The sequence below is a fragment of the Pongo abelii genome, chromosome 11 (genome assembly GCF_028885655.2).
Source record: "Pongo abelii isolate AG06213 chromosome 11, NHGRI_mPonAbe1-v2.0_pri, whole genome shotgun sequence".
Classification (NCBI taxonomy): domain Eukaryota; kingdom Metazoa; phylum Chordata; class Mammalia; order Primates; family Hominidae; genus Pongo; species Pongo abelii.
Genome location: NC_071996.2, coordinates 131,244,884 through 131,270,451, shown reverse-complemented (window position 1 = coordinate 131,270,451; position 25,568 = coordinate 131,244,884). Strand labels below are relative to the sequence as shown.

The window sequence follows — 25,568 nt, the reverse complement described above, 5'->3', positions numbered from 1 at the left end:
GAGAATCCCTTGAACCCAGGAGGCGGAGGTTGCAGTGAGCCAAGATCACCCCATTGCACTCCAGCCTGAGCAACAGAGTGAGACTCCATCTCAAAAAAAAAAAAATCTAAACAAATATTTGCCTTCAAAGAGTTAACATTTAAGAGTGAAACAGATAAATTAGCCTACTTGCAGTAATCCTAATGTGAGATTTTCTTTGCCTGGCCACCTTTTCTCCACTCCTGTATCAACTATTCAAACAGATTTTTTTTTTTTTTTTTTTTTTGAGATAGGATCTCACTCTGTTGCCCAGGCTGGAGTGCAGAGGCACGATCTCGGCTCACTGCAACCTCCACCTCCTGGGTTCAAGCGATTCTTCTGCCTCAGCCTCCTAAGTAGCTGGGATTACAGGGGTGTGCCGCCACGCCTGGCTAATTTTTGCATTTTCAGTAGAGATGGGGTTTCACCATGTTGGCCAGGCTGGTCTCGACCTCCTGACCTCAGGTGGTCTACCCACCTGGGATTACAGGCATGACCCACCATGCCTGGCCTTGTATACATTTTCATGCACATAATTGCAGCCACATATTTGAGTAACAGTGCAAGAGGAAGTATAATTGGGAGGTACACAGTGTTGAGCAACTCTCTAATACACTATGGCTCCCTCTCCTACTGTTCTCATTTAGCTTCCCTGTAGGTTCTTTCCCAAGTTGGAGCCCCAAGCCTCAGGCTTAGTCCTCTTCTCCGTCCTCTTCTCAGTGGGATCCACAGCACTTACCACTTTCTAACACACTATAAAATTCACTAACTCATCATGTTTACTATTTATGTTCCCTCTACATATCCCATCCCAAGCTAGAATGTAAGTTACAAGGCAGAGATTTTTAACTTTATTCACGAATGTATCCCAAGCACCTAGGACAGTGTCTGGCACTTAGTAATTACTCAATAAATAACTTCTTAATGAAGAAATGATTTTTTTTTCTTTTTTGTGTGTGGGCTTATTTGAGGCAGGGTCTGGCTCTGTCACCCAGGCTGGAGTGCAATGGTGTGATCTCAGCTCATTGCAACCTCTACCTCTTTAGTCTCAAGCCAACCTCCCACTTCAGCCTCCCAAGTAGCTGGGACTACAGACGCATGCTACCATGTCTGGGTAATTTTTGTATTTTTGTAGAGACAGGGTCTCACTATGTTGCCCAGGCTGGTCCTGAACTCCTGGGCTCAAGCGATGCACCCACCTCGGCTCCCCAAAATGCTGTATTACAGGCATTAGCCACTGTGCCCGTCAGAATAAATGATTTTAAAACATTTTGTATTATGGAAAATAAACATATACAAAAATGGAAAATAGTACAATCAGTTTCTAAGAACTACCGCCCAAGTCAACAATAATCAACACACAGCCAATCTTTTGTCATCTATAACCCCATCCACACCCTTCTCCCCACACAATCGTATGGGATCAAACTCAAATGTCATGTCATGTAATCTGCAAATGTGTCATTTATGTTTCTATGCATGAATGAATTCCTCAATATCTCTCTCTGATTTAGACTATGGCTATGAGATATTAGAGAATCAGAGTAAGCTTCTCAAGGTCCAATTTGAACTCATCTTCTTCAAGAGGTGTGGAGGAAATCATGACACCTTCAGCCTTTAATAAAATTTCACAATATTCTCTGGGAGGACCCAGCAATTTGCAAGGTTGCACAATGAGCAGGGCACTCCTACACCTAAGGTTCAGCTCAGGACTTTTCACAAATCATAGGAAGATGAAAATAGAAAACCCAGAGCCATAGGACGAGAACCAAGACACCTCGGGATGTTTTAATCCATTTCACTTCCGCTGGTAGCCCTTAGAAGCCACACAGTGTTTATCTTTAGGGAGGGTTTTTCAGTTCCACCAAGAGATGAACAGAAATAAAAATATTTTTTCCATTTTAACCAATAAGAACCTCGTAATGCTTTTTAAAATATCCCCTGTTTAATAAGAAGTTTCACTTTAATATATAAACTCTTTGTAGGCTGAGTGTAGTGGCTCACGCCTGTAATCCCAACACTTTGGGAGGGCAAGGCAGGAGGATCCTTTGAGCCCAGGAGTTCAAGACCACCCTGGGCAAGATAGTGAGACTCTGTCTCTACCAAAAAAATTAAAAAAAATTAATGTGATGTGGTGGCACCCACCTGCAAGCCCAGCTACTTGGGAGGCTGAGGCAGGAGGATCACTGAGCCTGGGAGATCGAGGTTGCACTGAGGTGGGGTTGCACCACTGCACTCCAGCCTGGGAGATAAAGTGAGACCTTGTCAAAAAAAAGAAAAAAAAGAAAAAGAAAAGAAAGAGAGAAAAGAAAAGAAAAGAGGCCAGGTGGCCAGGTGCTGTGGCTCACGCCTGTAATCCTAGCACTTTGGGAGGCTGAGGTGGGTGGATCACCTGAGGTCAGGAGTTTGAGACCAGCCTGGACAACATGGTGAAACCCCATCTCTACTAAAAATACAAAAATTAGCTGGGCGTGGTGACGGGCACCTGTAATCCCAGCTACTAGGGAGGCTGAGGCAAAAGAATTGCTGGAACCCAGGACGTGGAGGTTGCAGTGAGCCGAGATCGTGCCATTGCACTCCAGCCCTGGGCCAACAACAGCGAGGCTCCATCTCAAAAAAAAAAAAAAAGAAAGAAAGAAAGAAAGAAAAAAGATCAGGCACGGTGGCTCACGCCTGTAATCCCAGCACTTTGAGAGGCCGAGGCAGGCGGATCACGAGGACAGGAGTTCAAGATGAGCCTGGCCAATTTGGTGAAACCCCATCTCTACTAAAACACAAAAAATTAACTGGGAGTTAATTTTTGGAGGCTGAGGCAGGAGAATCGCTTGAACCCGGGAGGCAGAGGGTTGTAGTGAGCCGAGATCGCGCCACTGCACTCCATACTGGGCGACAGAGTGAGACTCTGTCTCAAAAAAAAAAAAAGAAAAGAAAAGAAAAAGAAGAAGAAAAGAAAAAATTGTTTGTATCAGAAGATTTTCAAAGTGCCAGGAAACCATCCCACTCTACCTCCTTTAAAAAAACAAAAATGCAGAGTGATTATAACCACTGGCTCTGGAGCCAGGAGCCCCAACTAAAACCCAGGCTTCTCTATTTACTAGGCCTGCTTCCTTCCGCCTCACTTTCTTCACGTGTAGAGTGGGGGTCACAGCCAGCCAGCCCTCTCTCCTAAGCTTTTGGAGAGAAATAAATGGATTCATAAGAAAGGATATATTTGTAAATAAAGCAAACGATCGACGTTGGATTCAGGCCTTCTTGCTTCATTATGCTGAATGTCAGTGTATTACTTAAGTTGCTCCTTTCAGCGGAGTTGACTGTTTCTACCCAGAAAACCAGCCCTGGCCCAGGAAAATCTGGGCTTCCACACTGGGATGAAAGGTCTGAACGCCCGGATTCGCATATGCAAAACGTGGGGGCGTGGCCCCGGGCTCCCTGCCAGGCATGCTCCGCCCCCTTCCCATCAAGAGCGCCTGGATCCATCCGACAGACGCGGGTGCGTGGTCGTCCGGCAAGTGAGCGATTTGGTGAACAGACACTCCCTTCTGTAGGTAAGAATATCTCGGGGGGCGAATTAATTGAAGAAGCACCGTCATCCCTCGGTCTTAGCAGTGTCGCCTCTCTCTTCCCGGGTTTGGAGAGCTGGGGGTGGGTTCCTGGCTCTGCGGGCCTGGGCTGCACTCCAGCCGCGTGAGGAGCTCTCCCCATACGCCGCAGCCCGCGTGCTGGGATTCACCAAAGTGGGTTTGTCTGGAATTCCCATTTGCAGCCTTCTGGAAACGCAGATTAAATAAAATCATGATTCTCGTAAAGTGCCAGCACCTCCTGTGTTTACACCCCACGTTCACAGATTTTAACTGAAAAGGCATTTTAGCATAGAATTCCAAATTCCAATCCAAGGATGGAGAAAAAGTCCTTCCTAGTGAGAAAAAGGAAGGTGAGTTTGAATTTAAAAGAGCAGGGGCTTTTTTGGGAACCATTTGAAATTTAATTAATTGAAACTAAAAGAAAACGCAACTACACCTTACAAAAACACTGCTGGAAAGGATACCTAAGTCATCAAATAATAAATAGTGTGACAGCTGTTTACCAAATCAATGTCGCTGCCGCAAATGTGCAAAAGTTGGGACTTTCGGAGTGCTTCAAGTTTGAAAAAGGTAAAGAAATAATGTTTTCTAAAAGTACTCTCAGGACGGGCGCAGTGGCTCACGCCTGTAATCCCAGCACTTGGGAGGCTGAGCGGGGCGGTTTGCTTGAGGTCAGGAGTTCGAGACCAGCTTGGCCCTGGGATGAAACCCCGTCTCTACTAAAAAGGCAAAAATTAGCCAGGCATGGTGGCGGGCGCCTGTAATCCCAGCTACACTGGAGGCTGAGGCTGAAGAATGGCTTGAACTTGGGAGGCGAAGGTTGCAGTGAGCCAAGATTGCGCCACTGCACTCCAGCCTGGGCGACAGAGCAAGACTCTGCCTCAAAAAAAAAAAAAGTACTCTCATGTGTTTTGCTCCTATCAATATTGAAACATTGGTGTCTCCTGTGGCAAAAGGTGTTTTTTTCATCGAGGCACATATATTAAATAGACCAAAACATAACTTCCCAAATATCTTATAAGATTATCCTAGTAGTAGCTGAAATGGACAAAAGTACCAATTTCCTTCAGTCATTATTGCTAATAGACCAACAAGACTCTTTTAAGGTTGTATAATGGTAAATGCATACACATTTATTTAACATGCACACAGGGAGAATCAGAGTGATTGATTACCCACCCTGCAACATGTCTCGGAAGCTTATAGACTACCCTGGCAAATGAGGTTATGGGAGGGAGCAGAATAGCATCCACCAGAAGTGGATGGGCTTCTGCTAGGGAGGATGAATGGGTCAGGGGTGAGAATAAGCTACATTATCTTGTGAAAGGGTCTGTTCAGGTGTGGGGTACATTCTTGGTCTTACAGGGAAGGGAAAAGAAACAATTGTTCCTTTTGGTGGGTCTGGATCTTAGGCAGATAAAGGTTTTTTTGAGCTGGGAGCCGGGAAAGTCAGAAAGACCTTGAGGTCTCCAGCATGTCAAAGCCCCATATTTTGGGGTATCGGCTTCTGAGTCCCGGCACTTATTAGTGATGAAACTGGTGAGTCTGTAATAGCCAGATCAAAGAAGAATCCAAAGAGTGGGTACATTCACAGATCAGGAATATTGAATAATGAAATATAGATCAGGAATACTGAAACTGGTTTTCCATGGGGGAAAGAAAGACTGTTGTCCTTCATGGGATTAACCTTATTTGCATGTCTATAGACAATAATTATTTAACATTGCCATCAGTTGTTAAAATTTACAGAGTTGTAAAATAGTTCAAATGACCTCTAATTTTTCTTTAATCCAGTTTTTTCCCTACAACCCCACCTTCTCTCAGTGCATTTAATCAGATACTTCTTCCACTGCGTCTCAAGGATTAGATGTCAGTTGACTTTCCTTTTTTGTTTTGTTTTGTTTGGGGTTTTTGAAGTTTTTTTTTTTTTTTTTTTTTTTTTTTTGAGATGGAGTCTCACTCTTGTTGCCCAGGCTGGAGTGCAGTGGCTGGGATCTCGGCTCGCCGCAGCCTTCACCTTCCCAGTTCAAGCGATCTTCCCACTTCAGTCTCTGTACCACTGTAGTACCTGGCACTACAGGCATGCACCACCACGCCTGGCTAATTTTTGTATTTTTTATAGAGATGAGGTCTCGCTGTGTTGTCCAGGCTGGGATCAGTTGACTTTCTAAGCCGTTTTTTGTTTTTCTTAGTTTTATGGTTTTCTTAGGCATATTCCTTCTGCTCTACCTAAGACTAGATTGATCTAAACGTAGACATAACAGAATAAACAGAATTTGGAAGGGAATGATTAATTTACCAGCAAATACCTCATGCAAATTAAAAGGAATGGTACCATATATGATAAAATAAAATCTGAAGCATCTTAAAGATCACTTGGGCTGGGTGCAGTGGCTCACATCTGTAATCCCAGCACTTTGGGAGGCCAAGGCAGGCGGATTTCTTGAGGCCAGGAGTTCAAGAGCAGCCTGGCCAACATGGCAAAGCCCCATCTTTACTAAAAATAAAATTTTAAAAATATCACTTGTTTCTTCTCTTACAAAAACAAACAACAGAACTATTCTGACCCACATACTGAATATCTGGGTCTATTTCACGTCTTTGGAAGTTGTGTGGCGTGCTTTATTTCAGCAAAGATTTTTTTTTTTGAGGGGGTGTGGGGTTTGACATAAAGGATTATAAATGGGTGATAAGGCTACTTTGTAGTTTTTTGAGAGTCTAGGTCACTTAGCACAAAATTCTATAGAAGCTAAATTAGGTGACTTTAGTAAGAATAGTCAGGGCAAGGCCGGGCACGGTGGCTCGCACCTGTAATCCCCTCACTTTGAGTGGCTGAGGCGGGTGGAGCACTTGAGGTCAGGAGTTCAAGACCAGCCTGACCAACAAGGCAAAACCCTGTCTCTACCAAAAATACAAAAATTAGCCAGGCCTGCTGGCAGGTGCCTGTGGTCTCAGCTACTCAGGAGGCTGAGGTGGGAGAATCGCTTGAACCCAGGAGGCAGAGGTTGCGGTGAGTGGGGAGATTGTGCCACTACACTCCAGACTCCAGCCTGGACAACAGAGGGAGACTCTGTCTCAAAAAAAAAAAAAAAAAAAAAAAAAGAATAGTCAGGGGAAGGTGTTATTCGTGTATTTATCTCTCTAATCACTTGTGTTTCAAAAAGATCTGGATCTGGGTGTCTGCTTTTTTTTTTTTTTTTTTAATGGGATTTCAAATGGCATTGGCTGCAGAAGAGGGTGGGCCCCAGTACATAAAGCCACCAGAAGTGGATGCGCTTCTGCGTATAAAGCTATTGCTCTTGGCAGCTCTGTCTGAAGGAGGAGGACAAGAGACTCCAGGGAATGGAAAGGGATTTTCATAGTGGCAGGCAGCAGGAAGGAGCAGAAGTTGGATCTGAAGGCAGGAAGCCAGCTTGGTTCTAGAAAGAAAGAAACTGGGGGCACAGAAAAAAACAGGTAACTCAAGAGATCCTCCTGCCTCAGCTTCTCAGATTCAGATTCTATCTGTATTAATTGAAAAATGTTATATGTGGCCAGACTTACAAGGTTTATTGGCCTGTCCTAGCTTTGCTTTACGGGCACTGTTTTCATCAGAAATTTTCTGGGACAGACTCAGTTTCAAAGATCCTGTTCGGTTTTCCTATTATACGGAGGCCTTGCCCTGGTGTGGAATTTAAATTTAAAATAGTCATTGCACCACTAGAAAAAGTCCAGAGCTACAGAGAGTTGTGTACAGTAAAATGCTTTGGAGGAGGAAGAGTAGGATGCATTTCTTTAAGCTGAGGTATAATCTACATACAAACAAAGATTTTAAGTTTAAGTGTTTATAATTGTATACACCCACGTATCCCATCAAGATATAGGATATTTCATCAACCCAGAAAATCGCCTCCTGCCCTTTTACCATCAATTCTCACCCACCCCCACCTCCAAGATGACCGTAGTTGTGATTTCTATCAGCATGAAGTCGTTTTGGTTGTTTTGGACCTGGCGTAAATGAAATCTTCATGCTATGTCCTTTTTGTATCTGGATTCTTGTACACAGGATAATGTTTGAGACTGGTTTATTTTCTTCCGTGTATCAGTGATTTTTTTTTTTTTCAAATCATCTTTATTGAAGTACATCTTTATTTTTAATCTGTTTTCTGTTGCTTATAACAATACCTGAACGTGAGAAATTTAGAAAGAAAAGAGCTTTATTTCTTGCAGTTATGGAGGCTGGGAAGTCCAAGGTTTAGCGGGCACTTCTTTCTAATATGGACTCTAAAGAATCCCAAGGTGGCGCAGGTATCACATGGTCAGAGGGCTAAGGCTGCAAGCTCAGGGCTTTCTCTTAGAAAACCACCAGTTCCCCTCCCATGAAGACCCATTAATACATTAACCTTTGACTCCATTAATTCATGAATGAGCTAATTCATTCATGAGCACAGAGCCCTTATGATCTAATCACTCTGAAAAGCCCCACCCACCTCTTTTTTTTTTTTTTTTTACAACAGGGTCTCACTCTCCAGCCCAACCTGGAATGCACTGGTGCAATCATGGCTCACTGCAGCCTTGATATCCTGGGCTCAAGGGATTTTCCTGCCTCAGCTTCTCAGTAGCTTGGACTACAGGCGTGTACCACCATGCCCAGTCAATTTACTTAATTTTTTTGTAGAACCGTGTTCTTGCTATCTTGACCAGTCTGATTTTGAACTCCCGGTCTCAAGCAATCCTGCCTCAGCCTCTCAAAGCGCTGGGATTATAGGTGTGAGCCACTGCACCCAGCCTGGGATTAAGATTTAACATGAGTTTTGAAGAGGACAGATATTCAAACCCTAGCAATAAGGCTTACAAATAAGAAAATGTATATTATAAGTGTATAGTATTAATACATAAGTTTGGACAAATGTTTGTAATCATCACCACAATGAAGGTGTAGAGTGTTTTGGTCACCCCAGGAAGTTCCCCTGTACTCTATTGCAGTCACTCTCTTCCCTACCTCCCACCCCAGGCAACCACCAATCCAATTTCCATCACTACAGATAAGTTTTGCTTGTTTTAGGACTTTATATGTTAATGAAATCATACATTTTTTTGTGTCTGGATTCCTTGGCACAGCAAATTTTTCTTTTTATGTTCATTCAAGTATTTGCAATAGTTCACTCCTTTTTATTGCTAATAGTATTGGTTGCCAAAATTTATCATTATTTATTCATTCCCCATTTAATGGACATTTAGTTGCTTCTCATTTTTTCACTAATTTGAATACATGAGCATTCTTGGATAGATTGCCAAATGATTTTCCAAAGGGTTGGTACCATTTTACATTCGTACAAGCAATGTATATGGATTCACTTGCTCTAAATCTTTGCCAACATTTGGTATGCTGGCCTCTGTAGCCATTCTAGTACTAGTTTTCTCTCCTAGTTTTAACTTAGGATTTCTGATTACTTATGTTGAGTATCTTTCAATGTGCTCTTGGCCAACCACATCTTTTGCGAAGTATTTAAATCTTTTGTTCATCTATTTTTATTGAGTTGCAGGGGTTCTTTATTTTGGAGACAATTCTTTTATCAGATATTGCTTTTAAGACTATTTTCTCTTCAGTCTGTGGCTTCCCTTTCTAATTTCTTTGCCTTTGTGTGTGTGTGTGTTTGTGTGTGGTATTTTTTTGTACAGACAAAAAAAAAAAGTGTTGTCCAGGCTGGTCTTGAACTCCCAGGCTCAAGTAACCCTCCTGCTTCAGCTTCCCAAAGTGCTGGGATTACAGTCATGAGCCACTGCACCTGGTCCCTTGCCAGTTTCTTAACAGTATCTCTTGAGAAGCAGATGTGGCTTTTTTTTTTTTTTTGAGACAGTTTCATTCTGTCGCCCAGACTGGAGTGCAGTAGCGAGATCTCAGCTCACTACAACCTCCACCTCCTGGGTGCAAATGATTCTTCTACCTCAGCCTCTCGAGTAGCTGGGATTACAGGCTTGTGCCACCACGCCTGGGTAATTTTTGTATTTTTAGTAGAGACGGGGTTTCGCCATGTTGTCCAGGGTGGTCTCAAACTCCTGACCTCAAGTAATCCACCTACCTCGGCCTCCCAAAATGCTGGGACTATAGGCGTGAGCCACGGCGCCCAGCCTCCTTTCCATTCAGTTTCTTAACAGTAACTCTTGATAAGCAGATGTGGCCTTTTGATTAAATGCAATTTATCTTTTTTTTCTTTTAAGATTCTTTTTATCATTTCAAATATGTGCCAGTCCCTAGGTAATGAAGATCTGTTTCCTTCTGGATGGCATGCTGTGGTGTTAGTATTTGTTATGTCAAATTAGTTTTTGTGTATGGAGTGAGGCAGTGATCAGTAAGATGCATTTCAAGTAAGATGAAGTTACAGCCAGAATACAATAACTCCCTAGAAGTTGGTGGAACCACCTTCCAATTTTTATTTTATTTTATTTTATTTTACTTTATTTTTTTGAGACAGAGTCTTGCTCTGTCACCCAGGCCGGAATGCAGCGGCACTACCTTGGCTTACTGCAGCCTCCACCTCCTGGGTTCTAGAGATTCTTGTGCCTCAGCCTCCCAAGTAGCTGGGATTGTAGAAACCCACCACCATGCCCAGCTAATTCTTTTGTATTTTTATTAGAGACGAGGTTTCACCATGTTGGCCAGGCTGGTCTCGAACTCCTGACCTGAGGTGATCTGCCTGTCTCAGCCTCCCAAAGTGTTGGATTACAGGCGTGAGCCACCGCGCCTGGCCACCACCCACCAATTCTGGCTGCAGCAGAACGACGGTGGTTAAGCAAGCCCCCGGAATCCTTTCCCCATGCCTTCCTTCAAGACCATCTTGCCCTGACTTAAGCTGACTGCAGCCCTTTGCTTTATTTGAATGTTTTACTGAAAGTTATATTCTCTTCTATTTTAGTAATAAGCAGATTAAAAGGCATAATTAGCTTGTCTGCTCTGTCAGCTAAAAGCAAATATTTTTGTTTTTAATAATCAGACTTTGAGTTTGCTCTGTCTAGGGAGGGGCTTGACTCTAGCAGTGTTGAAAGCCTGGAAGGTGGGCTTTTTGGAAACTAGCTGATATAACATAAAATGTATTTGGTCTTTAAGCTAAAACTTTTGGGAATTCCTGAGTAATAGGTGTCTTTTTATTCATAATGACCCTCTTTGATAACGTGTTTATGCTAATAAGATAGCTTAGATTGGGGTCCACAGATAGTCTAAAAACTGAGGGGGAAGGAGCTGAAGATCATGCTCTGTAAGATTCTTTTTCTTTTTTTTTAAAATATTTAAAGAGATGGGGTCTCTATGTTCCCCAGGCTGGTCTTGAACTGGCTAATTTTTATATTTTTAGTATAGACCAAGTTTCACCATGTCGGCCAGGCTGGTCTCAAACTCCTAACTTCAGGTGATCCACCCGTCTCGGTGGTCTCCCAAAGTGCTGGGGTTACAGGCGTAAGCCACTGCACCCAGCCTTATTTTGTATTTTTGTAGAGATGGCGTCTGGCAAACATATAATTACCAATTTATTGCTCTTCTATTTGAAAGAAGTGTTTTGACTGCAGTAAAGTTCTAGCCTATTGTGAAAATCAGGCCAGCCCATTTCTCAGATGGCTGTCTGGCTAGACAGCTTCTCTGAGATGGCTGGAATGATTAGTAGAAAGGAGTGGACAGGAAGTAGGTGGAGAGTAGGGATTCTAGATCAGGGGTCCTATGGCCAGTTAAGAACGGGTCGTCACAGCAGGAGGTGAGTGGCAGGCAAGCAAGCATTACCACCTGAGCTCTGTCTCCCGTCAGATCGGTGGCAGCATTAGATTCTCCTGAAAGTGCAAATCCTACTGGGAACTGTGCGTGCAAGGGATCTAGGTTATGAGCTCCTTGTGAGAATCTAATGCCTGATGATCTGAGATAGAACAGTTTCATCCCAAAACCACTCCCCCCAACTCCTCCCCCATTTTTTCATGGAAAAATTCTCTTCCATGAAACAGGTTCCTGGTGCCAGGAAGGTTGGGGACCACTATTGTAGATAATTTCCTTCCAAATTACTGGCATCTGGGTTAATTCTGGCAGTATTGTCTGAACAACATGGACGAGGACTTGATAAAGTGATTTCTTTCCACCCACCCAATATCTTCTTCTTCTCCAGGCAGTCAGTTGTGGGAAACTTGCATAACCAGGTTTGAGGGAGTTATTTGCTTTCATCAGGTCACCTTGTCCCCTACCTCAGGGAGCCCCACAGCTCTGAGTGCTTTGGCTGTGAGAGAATTCCATCCTCTGGGTGTGCAAGTGGGTGTGTATGGGTGGAGGAATCTGACCAAATAAGGCTTTACCTTAGCTAGAAAATCACCCTGGCTTCAGGAAACCCACCAGTGCATGCCAGCTTCTGCAGTTCTTTTGTTGTTGTTGTTGTTGTTTTTGAGACAGAGTCTCGCTCTGTCACCCAGGCTAGAGTGCATTTGCTCAATCTCGGCGTTTGCAACCTCCACTTCCCAGGTACAAGCAATTCCCATGCCTCAGTCTGCCAAGTAGTTGGAATTACAGGTGCCCGCCACCATGCCTGGCTAATTTTTGCATTTTTTAGTTTGAGATGGGGTTTCACCAGTGTTGGCCAGGCTGGTCTTGAACTCCTGACCTCAAGTCATCCACCTGCCTCGGTCTCCCAAAGTGCTAGGATTACAGGCATGAGGCAGAGTGCCCAGCCTCAGTTTCTGCAGTTCTTGCTTTTTAATAGTTGTTTACCCTACAAAAATGGAAAATATACTTAGAAATATTTGTGAACGTAGGGCTTTTAAGTATATGCACTTAGAGATAGATACAGACAACCTACGGATTAGGAAATAGGACACTATACATGTCTGAAATTTAAATGAGGTCCAAATTAGCTTAGATCCAATATGATTCCCCAATGCATATATGAACAATACGTGAACATTTTTGTGTGCACAACTATGGAAAGGTCTTAATCTGCACAATGACTCTGAGATAAGACTCGCTGAAGGAAATACAGCAGCGAACCCAGGAGATGTGAGTTCCAGTCTTCATTTGTAACTCACTCCAAATGAGATCCTAGCAACGAAGTAATTTTTTTTTGTTTCCCACTGAAAACAAATAAACAAAAACCTTAGTTTTTCTATGCTACAGAATTAGGATGACAAATGAACTTATCTTGCAGTCACTATAAGAACATTGGGAGTTTCAGAGATAGTATTAAAAATCAACTAAACACTTATAATTATTGTTAAAGCATTTATCTATCAAAGAAGGGTAGCCTGCAGCAAGTTGGAAAGTTTTTTTTGTTGTTTTTTTGGTTTTTTGTTTGTTTGTTTGTTTGATAGAGACAGGGTCTCACTATGTTGCCCAGGCTCTCCTGGGCTCAAGCAATCCTCCCACCTCAGCCTCCCAAAATGCTGGGATTATGGGCATGAGCTGCCCGGCTGCCAGGTGGAAAGAACAATTTAAGGAGACGGTTAAAAGTGGAAAAGCCAATAACATGGTAATAATTGAAATAAAAGAAGAAAGAAAAAATTGAACTCTGATACAAAGAGACTACAACTGTGTAATAGGTTGCATAAAAAGAAATTTTGCAAACATATAATAGGTTGCAAGGCAGATAAAAACAAAAATCATGAGAAGCCACTCCTGCCAAATTCATTCATAGTCAAAATACAAGTTAACTTTTATGGGAGATTAAAAAAAAGAAAACTAAGAGCATTTTAAAATGAAGTAGGATTAGGTATGCTAGCAAGACGGTTATTTTTCAAAAGGCTGTGGCACCCCAAGTACCCCAAAGAAGGGGAGCCAGCAGTAAGCAATGTGGCCTTATGTGGAATACATGGCAACGGGCTCCAAATACAGATTCAGGCTGGGTGCGGTGGCTCACGTGTGTAATCCTGGCACTTTGGGAGGCCGAGGCAAGTGGATCACCTGAGGTCAGGAGTTCAACACCAGCCTGGCCAACATGGTGAAATCCCGTCTCTACTAAAAATACAAAAAATTAGCCAGGCATCGTAGCAGGCACCTGTAATCTCAACTACTTGGGAGGTTGAAGCAGGAGAATTGCTTGAACCCGGGAGGCAGAGGTTGTAGTGAGCTGAAATTGCACCACTGTACTGCAGCCTGGGCAATAGAGTGAGACTCTGTCTCAAAAAAAATAGAGATTGAGAGAAGCCGGAGGCCAAACAGTAGAGAACTGAAGCATCCTTGGTGGGACAGATGTGGCTTTTTTCATAATATGAAAAATAATTATTTCCATTATTTTTTAAATGTGTTTTATTATTTTTTTATTATATTTTATTTTATTGTATATTTTTTGAGAACAGGGTCTTGCTCTGTTGCCCAGGCTGGAGTGCAGCGGCACCATCTCAGCTCATTGCAACTTCCACCTTCGGGTCTTCAGCGATCCTCCCACCTCAGCCTCCCAGGTAGCTGAGGTTACAGGTGCACATCACGATGCCTGGCTAACTTTTGTATTTTTTGTAGAGACGGGGTTTCACTGTGTTGCTCAGGCTAGTCTCGAACACCTGAGCTCAAGCGATGCACCTGCCTTGGCCTCCCAAAGTGGTAGTATTAAAGGCATGAGCCACCGCGCCTGGCCGAAAAATAATTATTTTTCTACCAGCAAAAGAAGAAAGGAACCCATCAGTTCCAAGGCAACTGAAGTGACCACTTGCAATGCAAAGGTGCTGGCTCATTCAAAGTCAAAGGCACTGGCTGGATCAGCGCCTCTGTGTATCCCCACAGTGTCCGTGGCCGTTTTCTTCAGGGCTCATGTGGTGTGCTGCAACAGGGTCGGGGGCAAGTGCACTCTGGTCTGCTGTGCAGGTGCAGCAGGGAGACCCGCCCAGGGTCACTGTGGCTCTGGAGTGGAGCAAAGGCCAAAGCTCAGGGTTCACCTCCTCAGTCTGCTGTTGTAGCTAACACTGTGCCGCTGCAATCTCTCTCCTGTGCGTCCAAGTCTACCGAGGTAAGGTCTGTTGTGGATTTAGCTGCTCTGAGTCTCTGCTAAAAAGAGCAGCTGATGAACTGACTCTTTCTTTCTACTTTCAGCATCTTCACTGCATGTTTCAAATCATGAGAGCCTGATAAGCTGACTTTTGTTTAGGGAATGTGCCTTTTGTTGTTGTTATTAACACGGTCTTTCTCTGTTGCCCAGGTTGGGGTGCAGTGGCATGATCTCCACTCCCTGCAACCGACATCTCCTGGGTTCAAGTGATTCTCCTGCCTCAGCCACCCAAGTAGCTGGGATTACGGGCACCCACCACCACAACCGACTAATTTTTGTGTTATTAGTAGAGATGGTGTTTCACTATGTTGGCCAGGCTAGTCTTGAACTCCTGACCTCAGGTGATCCACCTGCCTCAGCCTCCCAAAGCACTGGGATTACAAGCATGAGCCACTACACCCAGCTTTTTAAAATTTTTGATCTACTATTTACACAGTGTTCTTGTACCTTTTTAAAAAGTGATAGAGCTTATAGTAATGGGTGAGGATTACTGCTACAGGAGCAACTTTTAAAGGGACTATCTTATGATTTGGAACGCACAGAAAATGAAGGGGAAAAGTAAACATCTGGCTTTCACAGGTATGAACTCAGAAAATCAAGTCAATTCATAGCCTCATCTTAGAAGGAGTGGAAGCAAAGGGACATTTAGAGCACTTTTTAGAGGCAGATAATATTACGGGATCAAAATGGAATGATAAATGGAAAAAAGACAAAAGAACAGTCTATTCCAGAATAATACTTTGTTGCAGAGGAGGTGATCCTCCCAAATAGTACAGGTGGTTACTATGTTCATAAGGGACATGTGTTCATATTTAGTGCATTTTTTCTTCTGCATTTTTTTTTTCAGACAGGATCTCACTCTGTCGCCCAGAGTGGAGTGCAGCAGCATGATTACAGCTCACTGCAGCCTCGAACTCCTGAGCTAAAGTGATCCTCTCACCTCAGCCTCCCAAGTAGCTAGGATTACAGGCATGCTTCACTACACCACGCTAAATGTTTGTTTGTTTGTTTTTTCGTCAACTTTTATTGTAAGTTCTGGGGTACATGTGAAGGATGTGCAGATTTGTTACACAGGTAAACATTTGCCTTGGTGGTGTGCTGCACAAATCAACCCATCACCTCGATATAAGCCAAGCATCCATTAGCCATTCTTCCTCCGCCGCCTCCCCATTACCCCGACAGACCCCCAGGCATGTTGTTCGCCCCACGTGTCCACGCGTTCTCATCGTTCCATTCCCACTGGCCAGGTTGCCGAGAAAAATAAATGCTTTTACATTGTTGGTGGGAACGTAAATTACTCCAACCATTGTGGAAGACAGTGTGGCGATTCCTCAAAGATCTAGAAGCAGAAATACCATTTGACCCATCATTCCTGTCACTGGGTATATACCCCCAAGAAATAGAAATCATTGTATTATAAAGATACATGAACATGTATACTTTTTTTTTTTTAAGAGATAGGGCCTCGCTATGTTGTCCAGGCTGGTCTCGAACACCTGACCTCAAGCAGTCATCCTGCCCTGGCCTCCCAAAGTGTTGAGATTATAGGCATGAGCCACTGAGCCCAGTCTTCCTCTACAACTTCTAACTTAGTACCATGTCCCATAGTAAGATAGTGTACATTATGATTATATATTTGTATTTATATATTGCTGACCCAAACAGAAGTTTCAGAAAAAAAGCTTAGCCTTTCTCTGCAGTGCATTCTGATAGTTAACATTTTTTGTACCATTAAAAAAATCCAACACTTTGGGAGGCTGAGGCAGGCGGATCACCTGAGGTCAGGAGTTTGAGACCAGCCTGGCCAACATGGCGAAACCCCATCTCTACTAAAAACACAAAAATTAGCCAGGCATGGTGGGTGCCTGTAATCCCAGCTACTCTGGAGGCTGAGGCAGGAGAATCACTCGAACCCGGGAGGCGGAGGTTGCAGTGAGCTGAAATTGCGCCACTGCACTCCAGCCTGGGTGAAAGAGTGAGACTCCATCTCAAATAATAATAATAATAATCCTGTTTGCAACCCCATACTAAATTTCCTTGACACAACAATACGAAAATCACTGTTTTAAAAGAAACTGAAATTGGATTTTTATTTTTATTTTTGAGACAAGATCTCACTCTCACCCAGACTGGAGTGCAGTGGTGTGATCACAGCTCACGGACACCTTGATCTCCTGGCCTCAAGTGACCCTCCTGCCTCAGCCTCCCAAAGTGCTGGGCACCATGCTCAGTTTACAATGGGAATTTTGAGGATATAGCCAGGTTCTCTCAAACAGAGGGTAAGACGAAAGATAGCTGAACTTGGAATTAGGAAACTGAGGCCAAGTCCAGGCTCTGATGTTTGTTAAAGGTGAAAATGAGCACAAATCTTACTACCTCTAGTCCTCCATTTCCCCATCTATCCAGTGACAACCGTATCACCTCCATGTGCCTCACAGAACGCTCAAAGAAAAATTAAATCATTTTCAAAATGTAAAAATTATTTTAAAAGATTGCATAAGTAATTCAATTATCATGGTCCTAGTCATAAATGGTAAAGCACTTGGAGATCTGAGGACCTTTCGGTCCTTTAAGGGATGCAGCTAGGAAGTGAGATGCCCTCACGAAAACCAGGCAGCACTTGAATTTATTCTCAGTGGTGAGGCGTGACTCATGCCCTTCCTTATAAGATTGCCTTCCCTAACCCCTGGATTCTTGCCTGTTCTGACACTTCTCTCTTTTCACCCTTACCCTTCTTTAAGTAGACTGTAGTGGTTTGTTTATTCAATTCATTCAGCATCTTCCTTGAGTGCTATGTATTAGGTGCTATGCTAGGCACTTAAGACAAAGTGGTGGACCAGGCAATATGCCCTGCCTTCCTGGGCTTGTGCTTTAGTAGGGCATGTCTTATTATAGGTTTTTTTTCCACTTGACCATCCCAACTAAATCGATTTGGACAGCAGTATTAGAACCCTAAAGAAACAAAAAGATAGATAATCCAGCAGGCTTTTAGCAGCCCGTGGATCACTGTGGCATAGTCCTAGGTCTCAGATGCATGGAGAAGATGATGACCTGGATTTAGTGAACAAATCCATGGTCAGCAAAGGTGGAGAGGAGGCTCTGGATATAGAGCCAGCAGATGCCACCCCAGCAAGACCACTCTTCAGAAGATGACCAAGCCCTCAGTGGTTACCTGTCCAGGACAGCCATTTCTATAAGATCATTAAAAACAAAGACAGAAAGCACCAGCAAACCCAGCAGCATTCCAGGAAGAACAGAAAGCCCTGTTTTCTGGACTAAGGGAGTAGGTGAACAGTCACTGTAATTTGCCTTTGGCAAAATTTTCACATCATCAGCATTGCTCACTGATGCTGTAATCCTAGTTTCAAAATCTGATCGCCCTTGTCTGTCCACTGCTTAATCAAGGGCTTTGTTGACATAAACAGCGTTTACCCTATTGAACTTAAGAGAGGAATTATGCAGCTGTCGGGGTCACCTTGGGAAAGGGTAGGGTGAGTGGCAAGCCGCAATGATGTGACCTAGTAGGTCCTTCCCACCTCCCCGAACCCTAGTAAAGCTCCCCACCCACTGGATACCTGGAACTCCACCCAGGTGACTTGCTATTCCAGAATGAGAAGGCTTTTCCCTCTCTCTAGTCTGCTTTCAAACTGTAATTGACCCTAAAAGCTCTATATATGTAACCATAATCTTTAGTATGAATGTGTTTATAAATACACGTTTTTTCCCTCACTGTGGTTGTCATTAGGTTAATACCAGCAGCTGATGGGGGCCTCCAGAATGAGGGAGAGTGGAGTGGGTGAAAGGTTCCTGATGGGAGTAGGGAGACCTGGATTCAGATCTTGATCATGTGGTTTGAAGCCAGTGTTTGGGCATCTTGGATCTTCCATATGCTTCTCTGGGAATGTGGGGAAATGATATCTGTCTTACAATTAGTATGTAGATTTAAGGAAATAGTATGCAGAAAAGCATCACACAACAAATTAGTTTCCTTCCTATAAATTTATCTCAGAGAACTTAGCCACATGCAGGACCGTCAAAAATCTATAAGCGTTACAATAAGGCAAAGCTTGAGCTAAAGTGTGGAGGAATTAGTGAATTTTCCTGTGCACATGATAATTCACATGAGATAGCAAGATGTTTTCAAATATAGCCGCCATACAATGATTTTTTTTTGTTTGTTTGTTTCTTCTGTGCAGTGACAAATGACATACTCTGTTGGGCTTTATGTCTAAAGCTTGCATTTCAAGCAATTTCCTCACTTGAGGTCAGGAGTTCAAGACCAGCCTGGCCAACATGGTGAAACCCCATCTCTACTAAAAATACAAAATTATCCAGTCATGGTGGCGGGCACCTGTAATCCCAGCTACTTGGGAGGCTGAGGCAGGAGAATGACTTGAGCCCAGGTGGCACAGGTTGCAATGGGCTGAGATCATGCCACTGCACTTCAGCCTGGACAACAGAGCGAGACTCCATCTCAAAAAAAAAATCAGGTTTTCATCGCATCAAGTATGCTAAAAAGAATAAGCATCACTTAATTTTCTCTTTGTTTCCATTTGATCAGCCATGGATTGTTACAGAAATTCACTAAGCAGTTCCTGGATTTACCCCACTGTGATCCTCTGCTTATTTGGTTTTTTCTCCATGATGAGACCCTCAGAACCATTCCTTATCCCATATTTATCTGGACCAGATAAAAACCTGACCAGTGCAGAGGTAAGTTAACATACATACATATCTTAATGTGGTTTTTCAAATTTTATAGGACTTGAACAAGGATACAGGGCTTCCCTCAACTTGATATAAGATGAATACATTAAACTCAGTGAGTCTGATTTTCATAATATGTGTCCCATACAGACACATATTATTTCCTCTTCTTACTTGCAAACCATTTCCTCTTCTTACTTGCAAAAAATTGCAGCCAAAACATATTACATGTGTTAACAAATTTTTAACTTGCATAGAGTCCTAACATTTGTGTTAATGATAGGAGCCTTTCAGGTCTCCATTGATTCTATTACACTAATCCTAAAATAGCATCACTGGCAGGCACAGGATCTAGATCTAAATAAACTCGCAGGCTGCTGAGGGATAAGCAGGATCTCATAAAAAATTGTGGTATTTCTTTATGACACTGTTTGCCAGCAGGTGAGCCATTAACAGCTTTATCTCCCAGCCCTTGCCTCCTTCTCTGGAATGCCAGATTATCTTACTTAAAAGAGCAACGCCTTTCTTTTTCTTTCTTTCTTTCTTTTTTTTTTTTTTTTTTTTTTTGTTTTACTGTTTTTGTTTGAGATGGAGTCTCACTCTGTTGTGCAGGCTAGAGTGCAATGGGGTGATTTTGGCTCACTGCAAACTCCGCCTCCAAGGTTCAAACGATTCTCCTGCCTCAGCATCCCGAGTAGCTGGGACTACAGGCATGAGCCACCACGCTTGGCTAATTTTTGTATTTTTAGTAGAGACAGGGTTTCGCCATGTTGGCCAGGCTGGTCTCGAACTTCTGGCCTCAAGAGATCCACCCGCCTCGGCCTCCCAAAGTGCTGGGATTACAGGCATGAGCCACCACCACCAGCCTCGCATTTCTTTATAAGAAGTACAACAAGAAAATGCACTGACCTAACTGCAAAATTACCCTGGGCTGATTTTACAATCTCCAGCCTTAGCCTTGAAAACACTATGTAAGGTGTGTGGCTTTGCCTGCAAGGCTAATTGGTGCCTCGGGTGGTGAGGTGGCAAGGACAGAAAGGCAAGCTTGTTCTGTAGTATCAGATCACTTAGGGACAACCCTGTTTCCGAGTTGCTCAGGTTGAAGCATGCCACAATTCAGACAACAAAGGACAGATGCAGGGTCAGAAGCAACACAATGAATCCACTGGGGTCTGCTTCTCCAGCCACTATGGACCAGTTAATAGATCCTCCCTCCAAGGAGCAGCTCAGTTGTGTGGTCTTTGCTCTGTGGCCTCCTGCTTTCTCCAGCAACCTCAGTGATCCAGGTGTCAAGGTGGGTAAGTTCAGTGATTTGAGAGGCTGCAGCACTCACCCATCCCTACAGATCAGCAACTCCAGTCCTTCCTACTATGAAAATTGAGATCCCATGCATTTCTGACTAAATCTGTGAGATGATCCATATTAAATTGAGCCATAGACAAATCATCAGAATTGTTAGGGGGAGCAGGGGGAAGGTTGGGAACCTAGCAAATTTGCCCAGGAAGGAAAATGAGATACATTACTTGCTTCCACTCTATAATGTGGCAAAGTTATTTACTCTTTCCCTATTTTCCCATATCTTTCCAGATGTTGGAAGGGCTGAAATGTTTGATGTAGTGATAGATCACATGACAATAGAGGCTGTTGGATTCTTTTTGTTGTTGTTGTTGAGATGGGGTCTTGCTCTGTTGCCCAGGCTGGAGTGCAGTGGCACAATCTCGGCTTTCTGCAATCTCTGCCTCCCAGGTTCAAGCGATTCTCCTGCCTCAGCCTCACAAGTAGCTGGGATTACAGGTGTCTGCCACCATGCCCGGCTAATTTTTGTGTTTTTAGTAGAGACGGGGTTTCATCATGTTGGCCAGGCTGGTCTTGAACTCCTGACCTCGTGATCTGCCTGCCTCGGCCTCCCAAGGTGCTGGGATTACAGGCGTGAGCCACCATGCCCGGCCTGGATTCTTTTAACATTGTAGTCTACTTGTCTAATGTTAATATTCAAACAAGAAGGAAATTATATTTTTTGAGAATCTTGGGCCGGGCGCGGTGGCTCACGCCTATAATCCTAGCACTTTGGGAGGCTGAGGCAGGTGGATCACCTAAGGTCAGGAGTTCAAGATCAACCGGATCAACATGGTGAAACCCCATCTCTTCTAAAATACAAAAATTAGCCAGGCATGATGGCGGGTGCCTGTAATCCCAGCTACTCGGGAGGCTGAGATGGGAGAATGGCTTGAACCTGGGAGACGGTGGTTGCAGTGAGCCAAGATCGGGCCACTGCACTCCAGTCTGGGCAGCTGGGCAAGACTCCATCTCAAAAAAAAAGAATCAGAAAAACTTAGAAGTGTCCAAAAACTTTTTAACTCATCTACTCAACTGTACATACTATTTAAACTTAATATATAATTCAGATTGCACAATAAGCCAATATACTCTTCTACCGGGGTTTATCTAAGCGTGTAAATTGGTTGGTTTTTACCAATGGGAAAGGAGACTATCTTTTCTTGTGATTTCCTTGAAAATCAGTTTTCTCATTATGTTTCTCCGTAATGCGAATAATTTCCAATTGGAGGCAGAATTTGAGATACAAACCACAGGTACCTTAGTACAGTACCGGTGCTTCATGGTCATGCAGTTTACCAACTTTGCAGATAACAAATGAGATCTTCCCCGTTTGGACATACTCCTACCTAGTGCTGCTGCTGCCTGTGTTTGTCCTCACCGATTATGTCCGCTACAAGCCAGTCATCATCTTGCAAGGTATCAGTTTCATCATTACCTGGCTGCTGCTGTTGTTTGGCCAAGGAGTGAAGACCATGCAGGTTGTAGAGTTCTTCTATGGGATGGTCACCGCCGCCGAGGTGGCCTACTACGCCTACATATACAGCGTGGTCAGCCCCGAGCACTACCAGAGAGTGAGCGGCTACTGCAGGAGCGTCACGCTGGCCGCCTACACAGCAGGGTCCGTGCTGGCTCAACTCTTGGTATCCCTGGCGAACCTGTCGTACTTTTACCTCCATGTCATATCCTTGGCCTCTGTCTCCGTGGCCTTCCTTTTCTCACTTTTCCTACCAATGCCCAAGAAAAGCATGTTTTTTCATGCAAAACCCAGCAGAGAAATAAAGAAGTCATCAAGCGTGAAGCCAGTATTAGAGGAAACTCACGGAGGTGAAGCACCAGGCTGTGAAGAGCAGAAACCCACATCAGAAATACTCAGCACTTCAGGGAAGCCGAATAAGGGCCAGCTGAACAGCCTGAAACCAAGCAGTGTGACTGTGGAAGTTTTTGTGCAGTGGTTCCAAGATCTGAAGGAGTGCTACTCCTCAAAACGTCTTTTCTACTGGTCTCTATGGTGGGCTTTCGCCACAGCAGGTTTTAACCAGGTTTTGAACTATGTTCAAATCCTGTGGGATTACAAGGCGCCATCCCAAGATTCTTCCATCTATAATGGGGCCGTAGAAGCTATTGCAACCTTTGGAGGTAAGCAAATGTCACTTAATCTTCCTTTGTTGGTTTTACCCCCTTAAGTCCATTTCTCCAGGTACCGAACTTCATGGCAGCGAATTAGCTCTGTTCAGAAGGCGGCATAATTTTCTTCAATCAAGAATGAAAGCAACTGCCAGGCGTGGTGGCTCATGCCTGTAATCCCAGCGCTTTGGGAGGCTGAGATGGGCAGATCACGAGGTCAGGAGATCGAGACCATCCTGGCTAACGCAGTGAAACCCGGTCTCTACTAAAAATACAAAAAATAAAATAGCTAGGCGTGGTGGCGGGCACCTGTAGTCCCAGCACCTTGGGAGGCCGAGGCCAGCAAATCGTGAGGTCAGGAGATCAAGACCATCCTGGCTAACATGGTGAAACCCCATCTCTACTAAAAATACAAAAAAATTAGCCAGTCATGGTGTCGGGTGCCTGTAGTCCCAGCTACTTGGGAGGCTGAGGCAGGAGAATGGCGTGAACCTGGGAGGCTGAGCTTGCAGTGAGCCAAGATCGCGCCACTGCACTCCAGCCTGGGCGACAGAGTGAGACTCCTCTCAAAAAAAAAAAAAAAATGAAAGTCACTGGAAAACTAATACCGTGACTTTCTATTGTGTTGTAGTTACAGCAAGTAACTTTTTTTTTTTTTTAGACAAAGTCTCACTCTGTCACCAGGCTGGAGTGCAGTGGTGTGATCTCAGCTCACTGCAACCTCCACCTCCCGGGTTCAAGCTATTCTCCTGCCTCAGCCTCCTGAGTAGCTGGGACTACAGGCACGTGCCACTATGCCCAGCTAAATTTTTTTGTATTTTTAGTAGAGACAGGGTTTCACCATGTTGCCCAGGATGGTCTCAATCTCTTGACCTCATGATCTGCCCGCCTTGGCCTCCCAAAGTGCTGGGATTACAGGTGTGAGCCACCGTGCCCAACCACAACAAGTAACTCTTAGGAGCTCAGAGCTTAGCACCAAACAATGAAATTCTAGTTGAATCTCTAAGATTCCAATTCATCATTAGCACAAAGGTTAATAACATTCCCTGTTCTTTTAGGATTATTTTTAATATCAAAATATATACATATATGTGTGTATGTTTTTATTATTTTAGAAAATACATTAAGGATTCCAAATTCTCACTTAAGGTTTTGTTAATACAGGATTTGAACTAGCTAGCATGCACCTATAACAATTCTAGGCTATACACCAACAACTTTCAAAAGCAGCTTTCTCATGATATTTAAATGAGGGGTGGAAGAGATGTGAAAGTCAGGATTTTAATATCAGAGGGAAATCTGTCTTTGAAGTTTAATCTACAATAAGTGTTTATTTCCTAGTAACTGGAAGCTTAAATGTCAAATGAGACTTTGAAGATATTTTTTAGGAAGTGAGAATTCACCCCACCCTCATTTACAAAAAGTTTTAGAAAACCCATGTGACCTCTATTTTATTATTATCTCCCTTGTGGGAAGCTTCAGTTTAACTCCTGGAAACCAGGACTGTGCCAGAACTGCTTCACTGAAATTATTGCTCCTACATTCCAAATCCATGTGCTGAAAATAGTTATTTTTTTTCCTCTGTAGTCATGATCATATGTGGGAAAGTTAGTCATATGTCAGTGTAGTAATTTGAAATCTGAATACCTTTTGTTTATTTATTTATTTTAGACAGAGTCTTACTCTGTCACCCAGGCTGGATTGCAGTGGCATGATTTCAACTCATTGCAACCTCTGCCTCCCAGGTTCAAGCGATTCTCCTGCCTCAGCCTCCTGAGTAGCTGGGATTGCAGGCGCCCACCACCATGCTGGCTATTTTTTGTATTTTTAGTAGAGCCAGAGTTTCACCGTGTTGGCCAGGCTGGTCTCTAACTCCTGACCTCAAGTGATCCACCCCCTTCAGCCTCCCAAAGTGCTGGGATTACAGGAGTGCGCCACTGTCCCCAGCCCTAAATACCTTTTACCTTTGTTAAAGAGAACCACACAAAAGTACTAACCCTAATTACTGTCAATTATTCAATTTCTTGAACTCTGTAAGTCTATATAGATGTTTTCACCCAAAGCTTCTCAAGTAAAGTATGTCAGATGTTGAAGACTTTAGAGTGGAGACTGGAAATAAGACTAAGATTACTAAAGATTCATAATAAAGACTAAAACTGGGTGGGGCAAGAAAAAAGACTAAAACTATCAATGTAACACATCTGATACCACTGAAAAAGACTTACAGCAAAAACTGAGAAAAGAAAGGCAAATAGAGAGTCCAGGTATATTCCCAGAGAATTTATTTCATCCTTTTCCATCCCTGCATGTTGTATTGAGTGATTAGGTTAATGTATCATTTCTCCTTACACATTCAGTTCGATCACACAATTTTGTGAAAGCAAATATTTATCTTTCAGAATTACCTGAGACCTGGGTTTTTAAGAGAGGGTGTTGATATTTTCCTGCATGCAAAGACATCATGTTTGATTGCCTTCAATGTTTTTTTTCAGGGGCTGTGGCTGCTTTTGCAGTGGGTTATGTGAAAGTCAACTGGGACCTTCTGGGAGAGCTGGCTCTGGCGGTCTTCTCAGTTGTCAATGCCGGTTCTTTATTTCTCATGCATTACACAGCCAATATCTGGGCGTGCTATGCTGGTTATTTGATATTCAAGTCCAGCTATATGCTTCTTATAACCATAGCAGTGTAAGTTTTACCAACCACTCCTAAAACTGAACTGTATTCCTCTCTCTTCTGTCTTCCTAAACTTTCTCTAAGAACTTCAGAGGGATTTTAGTCAATTGCAATATTAAACGTTGACTGTTTTATATTAAATTAGACA

At 43.4% G+C, this 25,568-nt stretch overlaps 1 protein-coding gene across 2 annotated transcripts in view; it reads left to right on the top strand.

Annotated features, from left to right (window-relative positions):
* Window positions 1-3,477: 3,477 nt before the first annotated feature.
* The window catches only part of SLC19A3 (solute carrier family 19 member 3), a 34,345-nt gene continuing 12,254 nt past the window's right edge, over window positions 3,478-25,568 (top strand). The window contains exons 1-4 of one of the 2 annotated variants that reach the window (XM_024243471.2): window positions 3,478-3,563; window positions 19,140-19,291; window positions 21,931-22,759; window positions 25,240-25,432. In XM_024243471.2, the coding sequence (XP_024099239.1) occupies window positions 19,142-19,291; window positions 21,931-22,759; window positions 25,240-25,432 (1,172 nt within the window). In that variant the 5' untranslated portion in view covers window positions 3,478-3,563; window positions 19,140-19,141. Of the gene's footprint in view, window positions 3,564-19,139; window positions 19,292-20,317; window positions 20,580-21,930; window positions 22,760-25,239; window positions 25,433-25,568 lie in introns of those variants that run through there. The other variant, XM_054549916.1, reaches the window with a different exon arrangement.